General features: G+C 43.8%; 2 protein-coding genes across 2 annotated transcripts in view; both read right to left on the reverse strand.

The window, feature by feature from the left end:
- The window catches only part of TMEM39A (transmembrane protein 39A), a 28,291-nt gene extending 23,428 nt beyond the window's left edge, over positions 1 to 4,863 (reverse strand). The window contains exon 1 of the mRNA XM_083719322.1: positions 4,662 to 4,863. The gene's annotated coding sequence lies outside the window, so the exon portion shown is untranslated. The remainder of the gene's footprint in view (positions 1 to 4,661) is intronic.
- Positions 4,864 to 7,840: 2,977 nt separating this feature from the next.
- Positions 7,841 to 20,728, reverse strand: ALG5 (ALG5 dolichyl-phosphate beta-glucosyltransferase). Its single transcript, XM_083719536.1, is given in 11 exon segments — positions 7,841 to 8,732; positions 9,318 to 9,403; positions 10,155 to 10,306; positions 11,024 to 11,083; positions 13,936 to 14,049; positions 15,997 to 16,089; positions 17,621 to 17,689; positions 18,253 to 18,299; positions 18,436 to 18,607; positions 20,509 to 20,650; positions 20,652 to 20,728. Coding segments are annotated over 11 exon segments (1,110 nt in total). The 5' UTR covers positions 20,714 to 20,728; the 3' UTR covers positions 7,841 to 8,619.
- Between the last annotated feature and the right edge of the window lie 456 nt (positions 20,729 to 21,184).

The following is a 21,184-nucleotide window of genomic DNA, read 5'->3' on the forward strand; positions in this document are numbered from 1 at the left end:
TATAAAAAAGTGTGCCTAGACATTCCATTGTTGCGCCCATAACCTAGGTTTAAGGTACCATTTAGCCCCTAGTTTTCATATCTCAGTTTCTAACACTGTTTATAGCCTTCAAATACTTCCAGATTCGGAACTATATTTTGTAACGTTGCACCAATTTAGAAACCAAGCTTGGGGAAAATTAAAAAAACACACACAAAGAAGCTATGTCACCTGCTTCTTAATTTAACTAACCAAGGGAGCAAGATATTGCATATTTAAAGAGTGGCACCTTTCCTACATAGTTTGGAAGATTATGAATGAGTCATGGACTTGCATGCTTTCCTCCCCTTCCAGCCTCTGGTACATGGCTTCTCTCTCTATTTCCTGTTTAGCACCAACCATCACTTTGCCAAAACATCTGAACAATGAACCTGCCCTTCTCTGGGGAGTGCAATCCCATCCAAAGCAGCCTTGTCTTTCCATTTCTTGGAAAACTCTGCAAGCATAATACTGCCAACTTGTCTAACTGAAGTTTCAATTTGCTGGCCCCCATCCAGCCCGTTAATGCCTCTAGGCACTGTTCTAGAACCTCAGACACCTAGCCTGATTCAGATGGAATGGAGAGATAAAGCCACTCTTAGCATTTAGCCTTGAAGATATATATCTAGAGAGAGAGAGAGACAGAGACTTCAATTAAAATAGACTTTTATATTCACGAAAAATATAAAGGCTGATGGTGTGACAAGGATTAGTTTGGATATATATATTGTGCCTTAGCACATTTTGTCTTTAAAATCAGAGATCTAATCATTTATCGCTACAAGTATCAGTACTCCGATCCTCAATATGCTTATTTTAAAGTCTCATTTCAAAATACTCTTAGGATTGCTAACTAGAAGGTGTGACCCACTAAAACTGCCATGCAGGTGCCCATGTGCATAAAGCCCATGGCAAAGCTCAGGCATACCTAGGACTGAAAAACAGTATGGCCCAGTTGCTTTGCAACAGCAGCTGGCAACTGCTACAACCAGCTGGAGGAATCAAAACAGTTTCCTAGCCAGGAATATAGCACCACGGCCTTGTTGATCCTTACCAGTATTGTTGCCAATGCTCACACCACTTACAACAGCTTGGCTATACCTAGAATTGCACAGCAGCACAAAAGTGTACAGTGCTACATGAAAAAGACTGGATTTAAACTCAACACTCGATTCACTGGACAATGGCCACATTCGTCCATAATGCTACCAAGAAATCTAATTAGTCTGCAAATTAGCAAGGAGTCCCTACTTTGATCCTCTTTTTCTAAGGAGTACAGCAGGGATCAGCAACCTGTTTCAGTTGTGGGCCGGTCCACCATCCCTCAGACCATGTGGTGGGCCAGACTATATGGGGAGGGGAATGAAAGGAATTACTATGCCCCACAAATAACCCAGAGATGCATTTTAAATAAAAACACACATTCTACTCATGTAAAAACACCAGACAGGCCCCACAAATAACCCAGAGATGCATTTTAAATAAAAGGACACATTCTACTCATGTAAAAACATGCTGATTCCCGGACCGTCCGTGGGCCGCATCCGGCCCACGGTCCTTAGGTTGCCTACCCCTGGAGCAGAGAAACAAATCAGAGTAGCTGGCATCTCACTCATTGTTAATTTGGAGATAAACACAGAATACTAAACCAGCTGATAGCCATGGTTTGTTGGCATTGCATGTAAGCACAGCCTATGGTTCTTAGCAGAGAGTAGAGTGATGAATACATATATCTATTCCTCACCAGTAATTACAAGGAACCTAAGTAGGCACACGCCCTTTGCAGATACCAATGGAAATATTCAAATGATCAACTTCAAAATGGAAAATCTGTGAGAGACAGCTAACCTACTTGTTTCAGAGTGCTGTAAATTAAGTTGAGCATCCACACATTTTAAAGGTTGAGAAAAAGGAAAACACTGTTTGGTGACCCTTCATATCAATAAGTTTCTGAGTGTAAGTCAGAAGTAGGCCCTTCATAAACTTTTCCATTAGCATATTTTTCAAAATGGAGCAGGCAGCTTCCCTTCATTGTGTCTGTTTCCAAAGATCCCCCGTTTTTCCAATCTTCACCAGAGTGTCCAACCTCTCCTGCCTATTCTTCAGAAAAATGAATTCACAGTAATGGGAATTTACCCTTTTAAGAATAAAAATTATTCATTATTTAATATCTATTATTCATGAAGACATTACTCACATGTGCACTAATGTAAAACCAAAACCAAACCTATTTTAGTCCAAAATTCATGAGCCACTTCCTGAGTTCAAGTGACCACAAGATATAGCTTCCTGACATCGTAAGAAGAGATGCTATTTAAACTAGAAAATTAAAGCTGCAATTCACCTTCCTGAGAGTTAAGCCCTACTTAACTACATCTGAATACATGGCTGAACTAAAAATATAACAAATTTTGTCATTTCATGTTGAGCCAGCAAAACCACACAAGATTATTTCAAAGTACCTTTCGCCTTAAAACAACCACAATCCTCCACACAGGATTTCCTTCCAGAGGTAGTAACATTTAGGAATGTAGTGTTAATGTGCATTTTGATGACAACATAGGTAAATGGTTGCATTGTAATTAACACTTTCAAGGTGCTGATCAACATTGTCCTGTTGGGGCAATTTCTCAACTGGGGCCAGAAGCCACAGGTGGATCCTAACAAACACAAATTCTGTTGGAGGTGTTTTGAAAGACAGATCCCAAATACCTGCAAATTTGGGGGATAACTGAAAAAAGCAAATCCCATTCTTACCCACATATGCAAGTTACATCTACACAGGCAAACTGCACACATTTGAGTACGGTAACAATATTATGCTTTAATCGTTTCAGTTTCAGTGTCTGTTTTGGCTTAGATGGGCACCAAATTGATGAGAATTCTGAACCTGTTTTGGGGGGTTTGCTCTGCTATGTTTGGAACCCACCTGTTTAGTCCTTCTAACTGAAATGTGGCAAGCCTTACTGTTTAGCAGATGTGCAACCTTATCTTGTGCCACATGTTTAATCAGACAGACGTTTTTTGAGTTCAGTCGGGCTTATTTCCCCATAAACTGTGCACAGGATGAAGCCTAGGCAAAATTACACAATGTTTAGAGAGGCAGTCAAATGTGCTAGTCACTTGCTCCTGCTGAACGCCTGATTCTGAGGGATACTCCTGAAGTGCCTGACACTAATATGCAGAGCCAAACCTTTCAAGTCCAGATTTCTTTTTTTGGATACAGAAAAGGAGAAGTTTAAGTAAGCCTCAACAGCCTCCACAGAATGGAAAAACATAAATATCAGCCTAGGTAAACTCAGCCCTCCAGATGTTTTGGGACTACAACTCCCATCATCCCTGACCACTGGTCCTGTTAGCTAGGGATCATGTTCAGGTGTTGTTGGACTACAAATCCAACCACCCCAGTCACTGGTTGGCCACGTGGAAGCTGGAAGTCTAGCAACATTCAGAGAGAACAAACTAGGTAACCCTAGGTTTTCATGTACAACCATAATATCACCCAAGGAGAACGGGAGGTGGCATTTCTTTATTTTAAATGTGAGGCAACCTAATTCCTATACGAAGAAGGGGGGGTTGAAAAATGAAGTGGGGGCATGACTTTTTTCAGCTGGAACTCACCGGAACTCAGTTCTGCCACCTCTCAGGTGGGTGCCATTAGCATTCTAAGAGAATGAGGGAGGTGTTCGTGGTTAAGTCCAGCACCTCTTTTCCTAGAAAAATAGGATTGGGTGAGGGAAAGAGTGCCACTCTGTATCAAGGAGTGGTAGGAGGAAGAAGAACCGCCTCTCCCCATATGAATCAACCTCAACTCTGCAATCAATGTCTGTAAGGCCTGAACATAGGAACGGGCCTTTTCTTGGCTCCCTGCTTGTGAAATGCTGTCTCCAGGGAGGCTCGCCTGGCACCTTCATTACCTACCTTTAGGCGCCAAGCAAAAGTGTTCCTCTTTCCCGGGGCCTTTGGCTAATTATACAACCTATGGGCATTTAAACCTTGGCTAGAGTTTTTGTTTCTTACATGTTTTCATGTTTCTGTGTCACAAACCGCCCTGCGATCCTTACGTGAAGGACGGCATAGAAACCTATAAATCAATCCATCAATAATGCATAAGTAAGAAAATAAGAAATATTTTCAAGTGGTGTTTGTGAGAGAGAGAGAGAGAGAGAGAGAGAGAGGGAGAGAAAGAAAGAAAGAAAGAAAGAAAGAAAGAAAGAAAGAAAGAGAGAGAGAAGTGAAAGGCACCTGAGGAAGAAAAGTGTATGTATTGGTGAGGAGGGGGCGGGTTGGGATGCCAGTGAGTAACTGAGCAGCAGCAAACTGGCAATTAACCCAACGGGAAGGAGGAATGGATGAAGAGCAGCAGAAGGGGGAAGAAAGAGGAGAAGGAGAGGAAATTTTTAAAAAAGGAGGTCTTCCCCTTTGGCTGAGAGACAAAGAAAGGCGGGCGGGAGCTAGGCCGACGGGGGAGGCTCCCCTCTCCTCCTCCTCCTCCCTTGGAAGGGCCTTCCTGGGACGGTGGGGCGCCCCGTCCGCGCACCCCTCGCCGTGAGGAAAACACGAGCGTGAGGGAGGGAAGGAAGGAAGGAAGGAAGGAAGGAAGGAAGGAGCGGCCGCTCGCTCTCTCGCTCGCGCCCACTCACCGCCTCTCTAGCAGCACCATGAGGGGGTCCCGCCGCCGCAGCAGCAGCAGCCGCCTGCCCGCTCTCGGGGGCCCGCCAGGCTGCGGAGGGGACCCGTCCCGGAACGTCCCGGTCCGGCTCCCCGTTTCCTCTTGTCCCTCCTTCGCTCGTTGTCGCGGCGGCGACTGCAGCTCCTGCCGCCCTGAAGAGACGTGGCAATGAGGGGCTGATGCGCTCATCAGCGTGCGACGAGGGAGGGGCGGCGGAGGCGGCGGCCAACCCGGGAAGGGAAGAGTGCGCGAAGGTGAGTGGCGGCGGCGGCTGCGGCGGCCATGTTGGGAGTGGCAAAGGACGCCTGCTGCCCGTCCGGCGCTTTCCCCCGTCATTTGGCTGAAGCGGGTAGCAGCTCGGCTGGTGCCGGCGATGGAAGCGTCGGCAGTGCGATATATATTTACCTATATGTTGCACCATAGGCGTACGCTTGAAAGCAACGCTGTGTCCCCCCAAAGCCGCTCACTCACGGGTTCCCTGTCGCTCAAGCGGTTGCTACGCAACTACTGGAATAAAATACTCCTATATGTGGTGTGTCTTGGGAGAAAAGCGATGACAAACCTAGACAGCATCTTAAAAAGCAGAGACATCACCTTGCCAACAAAGGTCCGTAAAGTTAAAGCTATGGTTTTCCCAGTAGTGATGTATGGAAGTGAGAGCTGGACCATAAAGAAGACTGATCGCAGATTGATGCTTTTGAATTATGGTGCTGGAGGAGACTCTTGAGAGTCCCATGGACTTCAAGAAGATCAAACCTCTCCATTCTTAAGGAAATCAGCCCTGAGTGCTCACTTAGAAGGACAGATCCTGAGGCTGAGGCTCCAATACTTTGGCCACCTCATGAGAAGAGAAGACTCCCTGGAAAAGACCCTGATGTTGGGAAAGATGGAGGGCACAAGGAGAAGTGACAGAGGATGAGATGGTTGGATGGTGTTCTCGAAGCTATGAACATGAGTTTGACCAAGCTGCAGGAGGCAGTGAAAGACAGGAGTGCCAGGTGTGCTCTGGTCCATGGGGTCACGAAGAGTCGGACACGACTAAACAACAACATATGTGGTGTGTGTGTATGTGTAAAATTCCATGCACAAACGCACGTGCGTTCACACACAAAAATAGGATCCTATGGAATGAGCCTATAGACACTAGACACACAAAGAAACAGAGCAATAGGTTCCTATGGGATGCTACTACACTCACACACACACACGGTTCACACTTTTTGGATTTGTTAAGCAAAGGTGCAGGTTTCCATTCCCCCTACCTTGCTCTTCCGCCCACAGAATTTTAGCTTTAGGGTTAAAAGTTGTGTTGGCTTTCTGGGACATGCTGTCAATTTCATTTATGAGGGCAAATGTTGATATTTTGATATCTGCATCTCAAAGTCGCTCTGCAACAGGTTTGAAAACTGTGTTCACACACACAGAGTCTCTGCAGTAAAGTCTTGTAGGTAAAGTAAAGTTGCAACATGGCAAGCAGCGGGAAGTAGCAGGGAAGATTAATTTTGCTGCTTATAGTGCACACCCTAATAGATCACTCACAGGGGTGTTTAGAGGCACAGATACATCTGGAGGGTGTTGGAAAGGTTGAGGGAGATGGAGCAGTATTAAGTTGTTGCCTCCTGACTTGTGTGCACGGCATACTCCCCCATTTCCAGCCTCCCTTATACAGTTCTATAATACTGTAACTCCAAACGCACATCAAGAACCAAGACAACAGTCCTATGGGAGTAAAGTCCAAGGAATTTAATGGGATTTACTTATGTGGGTGGTGCTGTGGTCAGGGGCGTAGGAAGGGTGAGGGTGGAGGGGGCAAGCTGCCCCGGGTGACACTCTGGGAGGGGTGACAAGATGGCCTGCCTTCCTCCAGCTGTAGAGTGGCAGAGGGCGTGCGCAGTCCCTATGGGCGCCACTCTTGTGGCATCCATACAGGCTGCCTCTTGAATGGCAACTGTATGGGCTGCCGCATGTGCGCAGTCCGTACGGGATGCCACCGCACACGAGTGGCATCCCGTACGGACTGTGCATGTGCGGCATCCCATACGGTCACCGCACATGCGCACTCCATAGGGGATGCCGCTCATGCAGCAGCCTGTACAGCCACCGTGTGCAAGCGGCAGCCCATACGGAGTACGCATGTGTAGCATTCCGTACGGAGTGAGCATGCGCGGGATGCCACACATGCGCAGTCCATGCGGGCTGCGCTTCCCCAGGTGCCGGAGAGGGTTCCTCCGCTACTGGCTGTGGTGTAAACCACTGAGCCTTGGGCTCGCTGGTTGGAAGGTCAGCGGTTCGAATCCCCGCAACAGGATGAGCTCCTATTGCTCTGTCCCAGCTCCTGCCAACCTAGCAATTTGAAAGCATGTCAAAGTGAAAGTAGATAAATAGGTATCATACCGCTGGGAAGGTAAACAGCGTTTCCATGCACTCCTCTGGTTTTGCCAGAAGCGGCTTAGTCATGCTGGCCACATGACCTGGAAAAACTGTCTGCGGACAAATGTTGGCTCCCTTGGCCAGTAAAGTGAGATGAGCGCCGCAACCCTAGATTCGTTTGCAACTGGACTTAACTGTTAGGGGTCCCTTACTTTAAAAAAAAATAAAAATGCCTAGGATTGCATAGTGATTCACCATTAATCCATCAGCCAGTTTTTAAGAGACTAAAATACAGTGGTACCTTGGCTTACAAACTTAATCCATTCGGGAAGTCTGTTCTTAAACTGAAACCATTCTTAAACTGAGGTGCGCTTTCCCTAATGAGGCCTCCCAACACCGGTGCCCTTCCACCGTTTGGATTCCGTTCTTAGACCAAGGTAAAGTTTGTAAATCAGGACACTACTTCTGGTTTTGCGGAGTTCGTAAACCGAATCGTTTGTAAACAGGACTGTTCTTAAACCAAGGTACCGCTGTACTAACATGAGAAATGAAAATATTGATTGGGAATGTCAGTTAACCTTTTGCTTTTCCATGAGGATAAGGAAACCCTGACAGAAATATTGGTATAGAAATATGACGCTGGGCAAGGGGAATTAGGCTTAAAATAAAATGTTCTATTGGTTCTAATGTATCTGTGTATTCTGGTTTGCTCTTTGCAAGCCCTCATAAGCTGTCAGACCTGTGATGGTGGTAGTAGAGACCTCAGTGATCCTCAGACACTTTGACAGCACCATTTTATCTTTAATGTTCCATAATTTAGAGATAATGCATTGACAATTTGGTGGAATTTTAACATGATAAAAATTACTGCAGAAAACTGATGCCTGTCACAAAAACATTTTCTTGTCTTCTGAACTCCTTGGGTTTATTGGAAATCCATTCTAGCTCACAAATGTACATTTAGAAGAATACATGCTGCTGAATTCAATGAGCAAATGAAATTTGTGCAGAACTCCCTCCAATTAATGTAAAAACGTCTACACCTCCTTGGCAATTCTAGAAATGGATGGTGCCATTCTGAAATGCCAGTGACCAGTTCAAGTACAGAAACAGATGCCCAAATTACGTGGTTTGCTGCAGGTACTGAAGACATCTCACACACAAGGGTTTCCCCATTGAAACTGACATCTTGTACATTAATATACAAAGAACAAAGCTTTGGCTAACCGCAATGGCAGACTTTATAATAAAAAAGTAGTCCATGGGATTTTTTAGCATGTATTAATTTCTGCTGTACATTTTGTGAAATAATAATTTGTGAAAATGGAAAATGCTGATACAAAAGTAAAAAGACTGACTCCCAGTTGCAAAACTTAAAAAACCCACACCCAACACTTGAAAAAGCTTATTATATAGGACATCCACATTCTTGGCAATTTTTTTAAAAATAGGCGCAGCACAGAACAACAGTAAGGAAGAATAGTCCCGGCTTTTTCCTTATTTCATACTGTAGAAATAATTTGCTGTATCAAACAACCCATTTGGTAAGTATAAATAACCTAATTAACTTTTCTTGTTCGAAGCTGCCAGGCACCAGTCAGATATCGCAGTCGTATAAAAAGAAGGTCCCTGCCCATCTGCAACCAGCTCCAGACTGGAACCAACTTAGAACCTATGGTGATTAAATACAGAAAAAAAATTGTAAGCTGTTAAATAGACATATAAGTGTTAGTCGCTTTTTATGGCCAGAAGATGTCACAGGAGACAATAAGAATATATGTGTGTGTGTGTGTGTGTGTGTGTGTATGCGCTGACCCAAACAAAGATGACCAACTTTTATTTAGGGTGGTATATAAATTCAATAAATGATAATAATAAATAATAATAAGCATGGATACATGGGGAAGAGTGAACGCTCTGCAGCCACTGCCCCACCCACTGTGAGGTGACTGTATTGCTGTCATAGAGAAGACACTACTCAGGGATTCTGGTTAAGTCTGCAGTTTTCCACAGGTACATGGAATGTATTGACATGTAGCATAAATCCTAATAAGAGGTTAAGGGGCAGGAGAGAGCATACAAAACAAGCATTGAATGGAGGCGGCGACCTTCATTTTTTGGTAACTGCCCCATATGGGGTTTGTGGAGACCATATTTAATATTCTGACATTAAAGGGGAATGTTCAGTCTCCTGGGGGAATTGGCCTAACTGCTTTCTAGAATAATTCCTATTGACAGAAAAGTGTTGATGACTGACCTTCAATTTCTGTCCAGTTGACAGCGACCTCTGCTATTGGTATTTTAAAGCACTGAGCTATATACAGAAGTTCCACATCAAATGCCCTGCAAGAGAACAGAATGAATGCTCAGTACTGTGATGAAATCACATATTTTTTATGCTTGTATTACTGACCACCTTCTGAGCATAACAAAGAACTGGAATAAAACTGATATAGGTATACATGTTGCAACTCGCTATTTTCTCTCTTGTGAAATAAAAGAAACTGGAAAAGCATTTTGGCATATTGGCCTTTCTTCTTCCTCTTCCTTTATAAAGAAGCTAGTATTTATAGGTGTGTTAAAAGAGGGACAATTGCCAATAAAATAAAGCCGTGCAGACCTATTCCAATTTGCAGTCGCCTGCATGGGTATCAGCCTTTTTTCGTTTTGCTTTCATTACATTCAAGGCAGCCTAGGGAAACATTTGCTACTTTTACGGTACTCTCCTTGCCTTGTCTAATATCTCAGAAATATTCAATTGATTGATGGCGTGATGAGATTTTTAGAAAGAGGGACTTTATAACAGGGTGGGTTACTAGCAGTTACAACACACAATGCACAGAAATCAAAATATGACAAACATTGGACATCACATTATATCTCCATAAATCGCACGTTGATGAGGAGCTTCACCGATTACAAAAGTAAGAAATCCAACTAAATGTGCAAAAGCTGTGGCATGTGCCTGAAAAGGGGACTGGAGATCCCAGCCATAACACTGCACAGTACACACATGAACTAAGCTCTTGAAAATGCATATATTACTAGCTTCAACTGCTGTTTCCAATCAAATAAAACTGAGGGTGATACCTACCAGCGCTCTATATGAAGAAATGAAAAAGTCCGGGAAGCTGCCTCTCGGGTTAATAGTTTAAAACCACACTGGGTGTCTTTGATTTCCTTAACACAGAGGAACCATACTAGAAAGTGGAATCCATACATGAGAAGTGTACGGAAATAAGACCGCTGCAGAAAAGGTAAGATAGCACAGGAACTAGCTCAATATGTCCAGTCACTTTATAATGTCAATGTTCATAATGCCTATACTGTACATTTTTTGTGACTTAAGTTTTAAAAGAAATGACAACACAGAATCCATTATAGTTTCAATATGTACAAGTAGAAGTGCTGACACAATATAGACCTGCAGTAACGCTTTTGAATATGTTATATCCAACTTTTTAAGTGTTCTTTACTCAAAGGGTGCATGTGATAGTTTTGCCAACTTATCTTTCGTTGATAGCTGCTGCTTACGAGTACAAGTCATCGTTCTAATAAAACACTAGAATAATTTAAAATGAAGACAAATACAACCCTGCAACTAGAAGAACCAAGCATTAGAACTAAAGCCAGCTTCAGCTAGTTTTTCCAAGTCCCCAAGTGTTCTCATGTGCATAGTTTCAGACTGCTGTTGCTGAAGATACAAGCAATCAAAAGGAAGCAAGGCCGTGGGAAGTCAACGAGTTTTGATGGTCTACCTAGACAGTCTTCATCTGGAGGACTAGCCTCTACACCCCTGCCCCCCAAAAAACCCTTGCAGCTCCCAGGGAGGGGAAGGTCTTGTCTAATCTCATTATTTTAAAAAAATCATGCAAGCTAGAAGCTGAGCTTAGGAAGGCATGTACTCCACTTCTTCTGACTGCAAAGGCCCACCAGCCAAAGAACTAGCAAACGGAAGTTTACCTGTGCTATGGAGTCTTGCTCCAAGTGAGCTCTAGAGCCACAGGCAATAGCCATTTGGTCCTAAAAGAAAAAAAAAAAAACATGAATAGTTAAGAAACATACACCAAACCATGCCTCTGTGGCAAGGAATACCTATGAACGCATTCAGCTGATACCACAACCATGCCCATTGCTGGTAAGGGATAGTTGTGACACCAAGATTCATGCAATCATGGGGTTACCAATTAACATAACATAGAACGAGACCAATAGTGGGTCCAGCAGTCAGGAAGATGGTTTCTGCATGTGATGTAGAGGGAAGTGAAGGGCAGGTAGGGCTCGTCAACATTGGAAAGGAGCCCATCTTGGTGAAGGAAAACTCTGATCCTAAACCTCTGTTGTCTTTCATGTTTTTAATAATCGAGACAAAATTCGGCTTCATTCAAAGTCCACTTCCCTTTTCAAGGATTTCCCCATTTTAAAATAGTGATTTATTTACCACTTCATATTTAGAAAAAGAAAGTACAGTGGTACCTCAGGTTAAGAACTTAATTCATTCTGGAGGTCCGTTCTTAACCTGAAACTGTTCTTAACCTGAAGCACCACTTTAGCTAATGGGGCCTCCCGCTGCCGCCACCGCATGATTTCTGTTCTCATCCTGAAGCAAAGTTCTTAACCCAAGGTACTATTTCTGGGTTAGCAGAGTCTGTAACCTGAAGCGTCTGTAACCCGAGGTACCACTGTATCTTCGGGAGAAGAAAAGGCTGAGTAAAAAAAACCCTACACAAATTTGGAGTGGGGTCCCTAAGACAGCTAGATGGCACCTTGTACACCTCCTTCCTGGCAACTTCCACAGCCAAGCTGGTGCCAAACATATTGCTCAGCTTTCCTTTGGACCCCATCAGTGGGGCTGACAGCGGGGGTCTTGTCATCTGCACAGCTCAGGACCTCCATACATAATGCCCAGGCTTGCAAACTGGGGGAGGAGACTTTAGTGCTGCTAACACCAGTGGCGTAGCGTGGGTTGTCAGCACCCGGGGCAAGTAATTTGCGCCCCCTAACCCGTGGATTTGCGCCCCCTAACCCGTGGATTTGCGCCCCCTAACCCTAACCCCCCACGCTACGCCACTGGCTAACACAGTGGTCTGACTTCACCCCCAGAGGCACACTCCACTGTCTCCCAAGACAGACAGATGCCAACTACAAAATCTATAATGTGGGGCTACTGTAAAATGTGTATACAGTGGTGCCCCGCAAGACGAATGCCTCGCAAGACGAAAAACCCACTAGACGAAAGGGTTTTCCGTTTTTCGAGGCGCTTCGCAAGACGAATTTCTCTATGGGCTTGCTTCGCAAGACGAAAACGTCTTGCTAGTCTTGCGATTTTTTTCGCTCCCCCCCCTTTTCTAAGCCGCTAATCCGCTAATAGCTGCTTAGCCGCTTTGCCGCTAATAGCCGCTAATAGTGCTAATCCGCTAATAGGGTTGCTTCGCAAGACGAAAAAAACCACAAGACGAAGAGACTCGCGGAACGGATTCTTTTCGTCTTGCGAGGCACCACTGTATAAACATGTAGGTGTGCTTATATATTTATATGGTGACGCGGGTGGCGCTGTGGGTAAAACCTCAGTGCCTAGGACTTGCCGATCGTATGGTCAGTGGTTCGAATCCCTGCGGTGGGGCGAGCTCCCGTCGTTCGGTCCTAGCTCCTGCCCACCTAGCAGTTTGAAAGCACTCTTAAGTGCAAGTAGATAAATAGGTACCGCTTTATAGCAGGAAGGTAAACGGCGTTTCCGTGTGCTGCGCTGGTGCTGGCTCGCCAGCTGCAGCTTCGTCACGCTGGCCAGGTGACCCGGAAGTGTCTTTGGACGGTGCTGGCTCACGGCCTCTAGAGCGAGATGAGCACGCAACCCTAGAGTCGGACACGACTGGCCCGTACAGGCAGGGGTACCTTATATATTTATATAAGGGACGCAGGTGGCGCTGTGGGTTAAACCACAGAGCCTAGGACTTGTCGATCAGAAGGCTGGCGGTTCGCATCCCCGCGACTTGCCCTGCAAATTGCCCTGCCCTGCCAACCTAGCAGTTCGAAAGCACGAAGTGCAAGTAGATAAATAGGTACCACTCTGGTGGGAAGGTAAATGGCGTTTCCGTGAGCTGCTCTGGTTCGCCAGAAGCGGCTTAGTCATGCTGGCCACATGTATGCCAGCTCCCTCGGCCAGTAAAGCGAGATGAGCGCCGCAACCCCAGAGTCGGCCATGACTGGACCTAATGGTCAGGGGTCCCTTTACCTTTACCTTTATATATTTATATAGCTAATAAATCATTTTCTTATTAATTACAGGGGAACTCAAGGAGACTCAAAATTTATGGAATCATGAAGCCTAACACCGACGCATACCTACAAGCAGTTACCGCTTACAGAATAAGCAGAAGTAAATCTGAGCACTTAGCTTGAGCAAGAATCTTAAATAGGAAGTTAGTGAACACAGAGTTTTGGTAAGAAGAGTTTGACAAATGGTTAAATGAGGAACCTGGGGCAGGGCACAGTGTACTGTGTCAGAAGACCAAAACTGTGGATCTGTCTAACAGAACCAGATAAGAGGCAATCGCCAAGAAGTAGTTGAAGATGTAGGGGGTAAGTCAGGGATACCTAATTTGAATGGAGAAAGAAGAAGGGGACACAAATCTCTCCTAGAAGCTGTGTGCTCCAGTCATATTGATTCTGAGTTGGAAATAAGAATATTCAATTTTCTCTGGATTATACCTAAAATTTTAAGGGCTGAAGAACTGCAAGCAGCAAGATCTGCCTATGGTATAAGAAGTACCTTGGCATACAGACAGGTAAACAAAGCAGGATTTTAATATATTTTTAAGGAAGCAGAAAGGAAAAGAAAGGAAATAAAATTAAAATGTGACTGAATGAAAACTCACAGGCCAGGGCTGCAGACTCTCAAGACCCTTTTCTACTTTTTCAACGTCTTCAAATTTTGTGGCTCCATCAGCATCGGCCATGAGTATTTTTTCCCCTCTTGAACTGAACACACCCTGTATGTAAGAATGATCAAAAGTCTTGTATTAGGGCATATTCGGCAAATTATACTGTGAAACTACAGGACTTCAAATCTCTTTGATGGAGCCACCCCTCCACCTGCATGCATTAGCCTAATTCTTTGCATTTTGGATGTATAATAATAATAATAATAATAATAATAATAATAATAATAATAATGTTTTTATACCCTGCCCATCTGGCTGGGTTTCCCCATCCACCATGGGCAGCTCCCAACAGAATATTAAAATACAATAATCTATTAAACATTAAAAGCTTCCCTAAACAGGGCTGCCTTCAGATGTCTTCTAAAAGTCTGGTAGTTCTTTTTCTCTTTGACATCTGGTGGGAGGGCGTTCCACAGGTGCCACTACCGAGAAGGCCCTCTGCCTGGTTCCCTGTAACTTGGCTTCTCGCAGGGAGGGAACCGCCAGAAGGCCCTCGACACTGGACCTCAGTGTCCGGGCAGAACGATAGGGGTGGAGACGCTCCTTCAGGTACACTGGACTGAGGTCGTTTAGGGCTTTAAAGGTCAGCACCAACACTTTGAATTGTGCTCGGAAACTTACTGGGAGCCAGTGTAGGTCTTTCGAGACGGGTGTTATGTGGTCTCGGCAGCCACTCCCAGTCACCAGTCTAGCTATTGCATTCTGGATTGGTTGTAGTTTACGGGTCACCTTCAAAGGTAGCCCCACATAGAGCACATTGCAGTAGTCCAAGCGAGAGATAACTAAAGGATGCACCACTCTGGCAAGACAGTCTGCAGGCAGGTAGGGTCTCAGCCTGCGTACTAGATGGAGCTGATAAACAGCTGCCCTGGACACAGAATCTACAGCCCGGGTACAGTAACCCTGCAAAATAATCAGTAGGCCCCATACAGGGATGCATCCAATCAGCCGAATGGTGCCTAGAAAGTGATGGTGTTGCAGCTGTGGACTAAATTCCAGTGGAATGAAGGGCACTTCTTTTATATAGTTATGACTGCATTTCCATTTCTTGCAAATTCTAAAGAGGCAGTGGGCCAAAGGCCCTGTGTCTCTTATGAGGATCCTGTCAGAAGCAAATTCATTCTTCATCTCCTCCCCTTAAAGTAGGTAAACTTCAAAGCATTTTGGGTAGGCAGAGAAATCAAATGCAGAACAGCTCAGATGTCAAAAAATGAAACCTTTATATGTAGTGGTACCTCGGGTTAAGCACTTAATTCGTTCCGGGGGTCCATTCTTAACCTGAAACTGTTCTTAACCTGAAGCATCACTTTAGCTAATGGGGCCTCCTGCTGCTGCCGAAGCACGATTTCTGTTCTCATCCTGAAGCAAAGTTCTTAACCTGAAGCACTATTTCTGGGTTAGCGGAGTCTGTAACCTGAAGCGTATGTAACCCGAGGTACCACTGTATTTCCTTTCAATTCCAGGTTTCTGTTCTGCTTCTTCCCAAGACTCGTGTCAGGAATGGTTTGATATAAATACAAATAGTGTACCAAATGAATTATAGTAATAAAATACAGAGAAGCGGATTACTTCATGCCCATCTTATAAAAATGATCACTCTAGGATAAAATGATCACCATAGGCTCTCCTTACATATGGAAATTCATAGAAAATGACCACAGTAAGCCTGCAACTTATGTGGGGGTTAGGTTCCTGGGATTGCACCCAAAGCCAAAACTGCGTACAGTCAAAATACATTTGGTTCAATGGTGGATGGTATTGCCAAAGTCTTTCCGCCCAGATGCCCACCTCCTTTTTAAATGTCCCCCCCCCAACTGCGTACAGCTGAATGTGCACAAGTTAAATATGTGCAAGTTGGGGCATGCTGTATTTGCCAATAGTCGGATTTTTGAGGTATTATGTCAAAATTAACCTAAATGCTCAGTGAAGAAAATGTTTGCTTTCACCAAGAAAATAATCTTAATTACAGAAAGGAAAACTACATAAATTCATTACCATTCTAACAGCTCCCCCCTTTCCACGATTCTTCACCAGAGGGAGGACTCTCACTTTGTCGCTACCATATTTTTGGGTATACTTCAGCGCAACCTACAGGGCATGTGCAAATCAGAATAAGAGAACAGCAATCACAAATAGGAACTGAATGTCTCCTTCTCTCCTCATTTATATTAATGATATAACAAAGCCTACATTAAATATGAATAAATATTCCAGTGCACAAGTGTGCTTAAAAGAATGTGAGGCGAGACAGATACGTGGAGTTCTCTTCCCTTTACCATGCCAAATGTCTCATTTTCAGTTCAATTTTATCCTCACTAGAGTTGAAAACAAAAATTATATTTCCCCGACTGGGAACATAAGGTAAAGGTAAAGGTACCCCTGCCCGTACGGGCCAGTCTTGACAAACTCTAGGGTTGTGCGCTCTTCTCACTCTAGAGGCCGGGAGCCAGCGCTGTCCGCAGACATTTCCGGGTCACGTGGCCAGCATGACAAGCTGCATCTGGCGAGCCAGCGCAGCACACGGAACACCGTTTACCTTCCCGCTAGTAAGCGGTCCCTATTTATCTACTTGCACCCGAGGGTGCTTTCGAACTGCTAGGTTGGCAGGCGCTGGGACCGAGCTACGGGAGCACCGCGGGGATTCGAACTGCCGACCTTTCGATCGGCAAGTCCTAGGCGCTGAGGCTTTAACCCGCAGCGCCACCCGCGTCCCTAAGGACTGGGAACATATAAAATAGTTAAGCAGATATTTGTGTAACGCCTTCTACTTTAAGTGCTCATATATCACATATATATAGGATTTGTATATTCAGTTCTTAGACCTATCAGCGGGGAAAGTGTCCTTTGGCAGAACTTGAAGAGAGGAAAGTGTATGAAAAATCTATGTCATTGACGTAACAAGAATAATGTGTTTTGATAATGTGGGATGGGACATAAAGAGAAAAGAAAGAGGATGGCAGTATAGCCCAAGCATTGAGCATGTTGTGGTGTAGAAAATAATTGTATCTGTTTAGTGAAAGGGAAGAGAAGAAGAAAAGCCTCTACTTAAAAAAAAAAAATGCTTTTTCATGTATAAAGACAGAGGCGGCATAAATTCAGTATCACAGACCATGGCACTAGCCCAGCTTTGAAGTGGTGTAATGCTGGTATTAATCTTTAGAAAATGGTGACCCTTTATAAGCAGCAAAGCAACTTGGAGAAGTCTCTAATAATAGTTATTTTAAGGAAACCAAATTCACATCTGTGGTTAGTCATATCTGCGTTTATCAAGTCAAGGACACGTTTATCAAGGTGAAACCAGACAGCTAAAGTATTTCTTTATTAATTTTAATTAGCCACTTCAAATTATTATTTAATTATTAATTCTCTCAGAATTTGTCCTCGAGGCACCTTAAGTACAAATTCACAGAAATCCAATGGGGATATTTTTTTATATATATAAGCACATAAATAGCTATGGTCATCCCCTTGAGGGGCAGCCTCAAATGTAAACTGCCTTGAGTCAGTCCCTCAAAATCGTAATCATGAAAACAGAAAATATGAACTTCTGTTTATGTTCTACCTTTTGCTGGCACTGTCAATATATTTAGGACCGGCAAGTCATAAATATGTCTCCTACCTTTGTGGTTTGATCTCTGCTGCCATCATCAACTACTATGACCTCATATGTGAATGCAGGATCTTGCCTCTGGAAAGGAAACACAGATCTTGTGCATTTGCCTTAACATCATATGTTCTCTTACCACGATGACTAGAACAGGAGCAAAATGGTGGGTAGAAGAAGATTGGAGGAAATTTAAAGACTATTTACAGAAATATTGTTAGAAGGATGTCGGAATGAAGTTATGTGGTTATAGCAGTAATGTTATAAAGGAGTATTTAAAGATGGATTGTTAACAGGTGAGAATGTAAAGTTATAATATATTAAGATAAATTATTAAGATAAAAGCAAAAATGGAAAGGATTTGCTGAAATAACTAATTGAACTAGAATACAAAAAAGGGAGGTGTGAGGCGGTCAGGGAAACAAGCAAATGAAAGTCAGGATATGGAAAGGTTGACTTGTTTTCAATTGTTTTTTGTGTTTTGTATTTTTTCTCCTTTTTCTTTTTTATTATATACTTGTAACTTTTTTGAAATTTTAATAAATATCATTTAAAAAAATGGGGAAAAAGAGCAGGAGCAAAATGATATTTTTATCTCATGGTTATTAAATATTGCAATTAAATGTGATTTTTTTTTAAAAAAATACCTGTCTCTTCTCTAGGTAGTCCAAAGCTTCATTCAGCATCGATGGTACTGTAAGAAAAAGAAGGAAATAAAACCACAGATCTGGTTTGAGTAGCGCTGAACAGGTAAAATAAAAAAAGATAAGACAACCTTCAGTGTTATAGTGTTATACATGCACACAAAGAAAACAAAGACTTATTCTTACACCGTTCTTCCTCATTATATGAAGGCACAACTACGGAAAGGTCTCGTGTTGGGGGATCATGGATGCTGGGCACAAGTTCCTTCTCATTTTCAGCATTCAAAAAGTATTTTTCATCCTCGTGTCGATTAAGGTTTGGAACTTTTGTTGCAGTTATGTGGGCAATGACAGCAATCTGGGAGGGGGGGAAGATTTCTAGTTAAGTTATATAATATTTACACAATAGCATTCTGCAGAGAGAAAATAATTCCTCTTAAATTTAGAAAGGGTGAAGCTGCAATTGCCAAGTACCTATCACTATCTAAAGGAATACAATTGGAAAGCAAGGGTTTTGTGGGGGAAAGAAACTGCTTTCTGCATAATATGTAAGAAGCTATTGCAACTCAGCATTTTTGAGCTCTTACAACAATTGCATTAGTGCCTCTTGTGATTGCACAAAAGCAACTTGGTGTGGACACGACGTGTAAAATTAGATCAGACCCTCACAATTTCTGAGCTCCTGCTTTGCTGTCTGCCTAGAACTTAAGTATTTTTTTCTTTGTGGCCTGTTTCCTTTAAATTGCAATGAAATAACGAGAAAGCCTTTATGCTACATTTTCAAATCCTAGGGCTCCAATCAGCTGACTGACATCTACCTACAGACAGCAAGCACAGATTCCTGTCAGTCATTTGGGAAAGATTCAGTTGCCTTTTCCAAGAGAAAAGTTGGGAAAGAAGAAACTACAATATACTCATAGCCCAGTCAAGTTAAGTTTATTGAGGAGAGGAAGAAAGCAAAAGAGGTTGAAGTTAATTTATAGCAGGTTCCCGTTAAAGGAACACTGGGATGAAGGCTAGCTGGGCATGGATTCAGATTCCTGTGGAGACTTTTCATGGCTATTGACCTCCTCCACACAATAGTAATAAAAGCAATAATTCTCTGGCCTGCTATCAAAAAATATTAATATCAGCAAGTCAAAGCACAATATAAAATATAGGAGATTATATTGGTAAGGGGTGGGGAACATTTCAATTACTGGTCCCCAGTGGCACAATAGGTCAATGTCTGGCTGCTAACCAGAAGGCTGGTGGTGAGAACCCACCCTATGGGTGGCTATGGACAGGATTGCTGGGTTGTAGGGGGTGGACTAGATGGCCCTTGGGTTCCGCTCCACCGCTACAGTTCTGTCATGTATGATCTAGTTGAACATAGAAACATAGACTTCTATTGCAGGAGATCCTTAATCTGAGGGTCGTGGGTTTGAAAGATTCCTAAACTGCAGGGGGTTGGAGTAGATGACCCTCGTGGGTCCCTTCTGACTCTACAACTCTGATTCTAATCAAATTCTGAAGGTGGCCCTGATGTTATTTATTGATTCATTGAATACAATTTTTACATTATAAATGTTTTATACACCAAAACTGGGCAGAGCACAAGACTCTTAATCTCAGGGCTGTGGATTTGAGCCCCAAACTGGGCAAAATATTCTTTCATCGCAGGACTAAATGATCCTTGTGGTCCCTTCCAGTTCTACGATACAGTGGTACCTCGGGTTAAGTACTTAATTCGTTCCGGAGGTCCGTTCTTAACCTGAAACTGTTCTTAACCTGAAGCACCACTTTAGCTAATGGGGACCTCACGCTGCCACCGCACCACCGGAGCCCGATTTCTGTTCTTATCCTGAAGCAAAGTTCTTAACCTGAAGCACTATTTCTGGCTTAGTGGAGTCTGTAACCTGAAGCGCATGTAACCCGAGGTACCACTGTACTGCGATCCAATGCTTGTGAAACAACAACAAACAACAACAAAACCCCTCAAAGCGAAATGCAAACAGCCCTCCTTTGGGCTCACTGCTGTTTTACAGGCTCTAGCCGCTTAAATCCCATATAAAGAGGAGTTGTGAGCTGCAGGGCCTGGGGATGCCAAGCGCCACAGTCATGAGAAGGGGCTACTCGGCGGTTAGTGAAAGGCACTCTACGCGAGCTCAGAGGTCCTCTTGCTTGGGAGGGGGATGATGATGAGGGATGGAAAGAAGACCAGGCTGGCAAAAGGGGGAAAGCTCCAGGACTAGGACCCCGCGCCCCGTCCCCCCTCACCAGGACCAGCCCCGAGACCGCCAGAGCCACGGACGCTTCAGCCAGCCAAAGCAGCTCCATCGCCCTTGCGCCGCCAGCAGAGACTCGGAGCACAGGGACACGGAGGCGGAAGTGGAGAAGGACCAGGAGGCAGAGAGAGCGCCAGCACTTCCGGAGGCACGTCGAGCGTTGCTATTGGTCGACACCAAGGCCATCCTAGAGCCATAGCGTGTAGATGCGTGGACAGAGGCAGACTTGCAAGTCGGCTTTGGACTCATTCTCCTCGCCCCCTCCGAACCAAACTCTGGAACTGTAAGATTGATAAGTTTGGAAGAATCAGGGATTTCAAGACTTTACAGAGAGGGCGGATGTTGTTCTGTTCTGTTCTGTTTCTTATTAAGATATGTATTTTGTGTTTTCCATTTTGCGATTTTGTGCTTGTAAACCTCCCCGTGATCTTCGGATGATGGGAGATATATTATAAAATAATAACAACAACAGCAACAACAAATAATTGCAATTAATACTTATAATTAATAATATAACAATGGCGTCCAAATTAGGGTTCCGTTTGGGATCTGAAGCACACTTAAAAGTGTTATTATCACTATTGGTATTAATTATCTGTAAACCGCCTTGAGTACCTGTCGGGGGAGAAAGGCGGGGTATACCTTAATAAATAAAAATTAGTTTTCCG

Source organism: Podarcis gaigeae (genome assembly GCF_964106915.1).
Source record: "Podarcis gaigeae genome assembly, chromosome: 17".
Lineage (NCBI taxonomy): Eukaryota > Metazoa > Chordata > Lepidosauria > Squamata > Lacertidae > Podarcis > Podarcis gaigeae.